Source organism: Staurois parvus, unplaced genomic scaffold, assembly GCF_062004578.1.
Source record: "Staurois parvus isolate SC_StPar_1 unplaced genomic scaffold, SC_StPar_1.0 ptg000231l, whole genome shotgun sequence".
In the NCBI taxonomy this organism is placed as follows: domain Eukaryota; kingdom Metazoa; phylum Chordata; class Amphibia; order Anura; family Ranidae; genus Staurois; species Staurois parvus.
Window position 1 is genome coordinate 1,435,497 of NW_028318027.1, and position 3,390 is coordinate 1,438,886.

The window sequence follows — 3,390 nt, forward strand, 5'->3', positions numbered from 1 at the left end:
ATCCAATCTACATTCTTGTTCTCAGTGATGAAGAGGAATAGGGATTCAAATCCCGCGGCCACCTGGTCTCTGGCCTTGAATTCATCGGGTACCCCCCTTGGGACTCCTATCGCATCTATATAGACATGGGGGTCAAAACTCCCTTGTGGGGCACTTCGTTTGTGCTTGGTTGCATGGGGGGGGTTAGGCGGCCCCTTAAGTAATGGATCTGAGAGGATGTGCAATGGCATTATGGCATTGGCAAGGGTACATTCCCCTCTCCATTTCCCTATCAGTCGGGTCCTAATCTTCTGATCACCACAGATCCAGAATATATCCCCCAATGACATGACCTGGTTCTGGGTGAGATCTGACCGGGCTGTACTATAAGCAGCACAGAATCCCTTTGTGAAGTTCCCCAGAAACCTTCCTCCTCCCTCATAGTTGGCATAGCAGGTATAATTACCGGGATATATAGTTAAACCATTTGGGGCCTTTTCGTCTCCTTGGATTAAGGGGTAACGCTTCTTCCAGTCCTCACATAAAGACTGGTTCGTAGAGACGTTAGTATACAGGCTTAAGACACACTCCTCTATGGAATCTGGTAGGGTTAGTGGCACCGTCCCCAGATGTGGTCTGGCATGCCCACACACATAGCAGTTGGACTTATTATGCGAGTTTGCATTGTATCTCATCCATTCTAACCACAGATTAGTGTCTGAGAGGCCGGTTTCTACTGCTATAGTATCTTCGTATGTAGGGTTTGCTATGGCCACCATCTCTGCCAACGTTTTGATCTTTGGCATAAGTGGGTTATAGGTGGGAGCAGTATCTCTGGAAGATTTCCATCGGTTTGATCTATACATATCCCTTATCCGGAATTGTCCCATCACTCCCCCATGTCCCCAGTATCCCAACCAGTAAAGCCCCTCATCTCCTGGGCTGGGGTTCTCTATGGTGAGGGTGAGTGGCATAGTTCTCCCTGTTGGGTTTTCATATGAACATGTGCCTTTTTTAAATATAGTCAATCTATCAATTAGGCTCTTCCCATTTTTATCTTTGCGGTTTAAGGCACTTAGCGGTTTATACCCCCAGTCAGGCCCCGTATTCCATCCTACTGAGCCCCAGTATCTGCATTTGTCTCCCCAATAGTCATCCGTCACACATATATATATACTACTGGAGTGATCCTGATACGTAGTACACTGCCAAGGTTGTTTCGGACAAGGTGCTATGAAGCAGAAGTCAAAGGCAAAAGTGGCCACACGGGTGTTGGAAGAATTGTATCAAAATGTTATCAGGCCACTCTGTTCGGGTGTCCCACCTTCCCTTGTGATTGCCACTCTTTGTCCCCTACCCATTCCCGAAAGCACATACAAAAGGATATATGTGTATAGTCTCATGTTTCTAGTTGTCTTCTGGGGGTGCAACTTTCTTGCAGTGAGAGGCGTGGATCCAGGTACTCTTTCCTTCTAGCTTCACTGAGGTGGCCGTCACCAGAAGCACCTGGAAAGGACCGTCATATCTGGGTTACAATGTGTGTTTCCGCAGAAACTTCTTGACCAAGACCCAGTCTCCAGGTTGCAAAGTGTGCGTTCCAGTGTCCGCCTCAGGATCTGGAATGGAGGAGAAAACTTGCGCATGGATATTAGTCAACACACGTGCCAAAGATATCACATACTTTGTCAACGAGTCAGACTGCAACTGTAATTGTTGAGGATAGTAGGTACCCAGTCTAGGGGCGGACCCAAACAAAATCTCATAGGGAGACAACCCATGACTTCCCCTTGGTGTGTATCTAACGCTGAAAAGAGCAATAGGCAAGCTGTCCGGCCATCCCATGCCTACCTCTTGGGCCATTTTTAACATTCTTGACTTCAGGACCCCATTTAGGCGCTCTACCTTCCCACTACTCTGGGGATGATAGGGTGTGTGAAACGCAAGTGTGACCCCCAGAGCCCCCCAGATCTCTTTCGTGACATTGGCAGTAAAAGCCGGTCCCTGATCGCTTCCAACCACCTCGGGCACTCCATATCTGCAGACTATCTCCGTGAGCAGCTTCTTGGCAGTGGTTCTTGCCGTCTGGTTGGTTACTGCGAATGCCTCTGGCCATCCTGAGAACATATCCACCACCACTAGGGCATATTCAAATCGTCCACTTTTTGGCATCTGGATATGATCTATCTGGATCCTCTGAAATGGATATAGTACCCTAGCCAGATGCTTGCTTGGAGGTTTCTCAGGTCTTCCAGGATTGCACTTGGCACATACAACACAAGACTTACAGAATCTGTCTGTGTAAGCCGTAATTCCGGGTGCCACATAGTATTTACTGATCAAAGAGTTCATTAGCATCTTGGACAGGTGTGACGCTCCATGTGCCCACTGCACTGTTGCCGGATATAAGGATCGGGGGAGCAAAACCTTCTTCCCCACCACCCAAAATCCTTTGTCCTCAACTGCTCCTTTCTGCATCCATTCCTTCCTTTCTTCTTCTGAAGCATTATCCTGGGCTTCCTGGAGTTGGTTGTCCTTGGGCTGATGAATTAACACAGACATCACCTCACTGCACATCTCTTCACCCTCTTCCTGCTCCCTGACCGCAGCTTGCTTAGCAGCCATGTCTGCCAGATGATTTCCTTTTGCTTCCATAGTGGTCAATTTACCGTGGGCCTTCACCTTCAGTATGGCTACTTGGGCTGGTAGTAAAAGTGCTTCCATAAGGTGGTTGATCGCCTTTCCATGCTTTACAGGAGTCCCAGCTGCCGTGAGAAAGCCCCTCATTTTCCAGATTAGGCCAAAATCCAGTGCAACCCCCGGTGCATATCTGGAGTCCGTGTAAATGTTAGCTGTCTGTCCTTTTGTTAATTCACAGGCTTTGGTGAGGGCCCTTAGTTCAGCCTCTTGCGCAGACATGAAAGGTGGAAGAGGTCTAGCTTGCAGTACCATTGTGTCGGTAGTCACAGCATATCCAGTGTGGTAGGTGCCAGCATTATCTGCAAAACGGGATCCATCCACAAAAAGTATTAGGTCAGGATTTGATAGGGGCGTATCATGGACTGTTGGTAGGTGTGTAGTTTCTGCCTGCATAAGTTCCAAACAGTCATGTACCACATCCTCTGGTGCCATGTCTTTGGTGTCTTCTTCTACTTCGTCTACCCCCCCCCCCCCCCTGGAAGAGGGAGAAGAGTTGCAGGGTTTATCTGGGTGCATCTGACCAGGGTGACATGATCAGGTAAAAGAAGGGAGCCTTGCAGTCGCAGATGCCTGGCGGCAGATAGATGTTTTGGTTGGGTTTGGTTCAGTATTGCGGTAATGTCATGGGGGGCCAGAAGTGTGAGTGGATGTCCTAAGACCAAATCTGCCATTTTATCCAGAAGAAGATGAGCAGCAAAAACAGCCCTCAGACAG

At 48.5% G+C, this 3,390-nt stretch overlaps 1 protein-coding gene across 1 annotated transcript; it reads right to left on the reverse strand.

The window, feature by feature from the left end:
* Positions 1-1,386: 1,386 nt before the first annotated feature.
* Positions 1,387-3,143, reverse strand: LOC149460390 (uncharacterized). Its single transcript, XM_089679755.1, has 2 exons — positions 2,191-3,143; positions 1,387-1,485 (listed from the first exon to the last, which is right to left on the reverse strand). Exons 1-2 carry the CDS (start codon positions 3,106-3,108, stop codon positions 1,387-1,389), a joined length of 1,017 nt encoding a protein of 338 aa, XP_089535881.1. The 5' UTR covers positions 3,109-3,143.
* Positions 3,144-3,390: the final 247 nt, after the last annotated feature.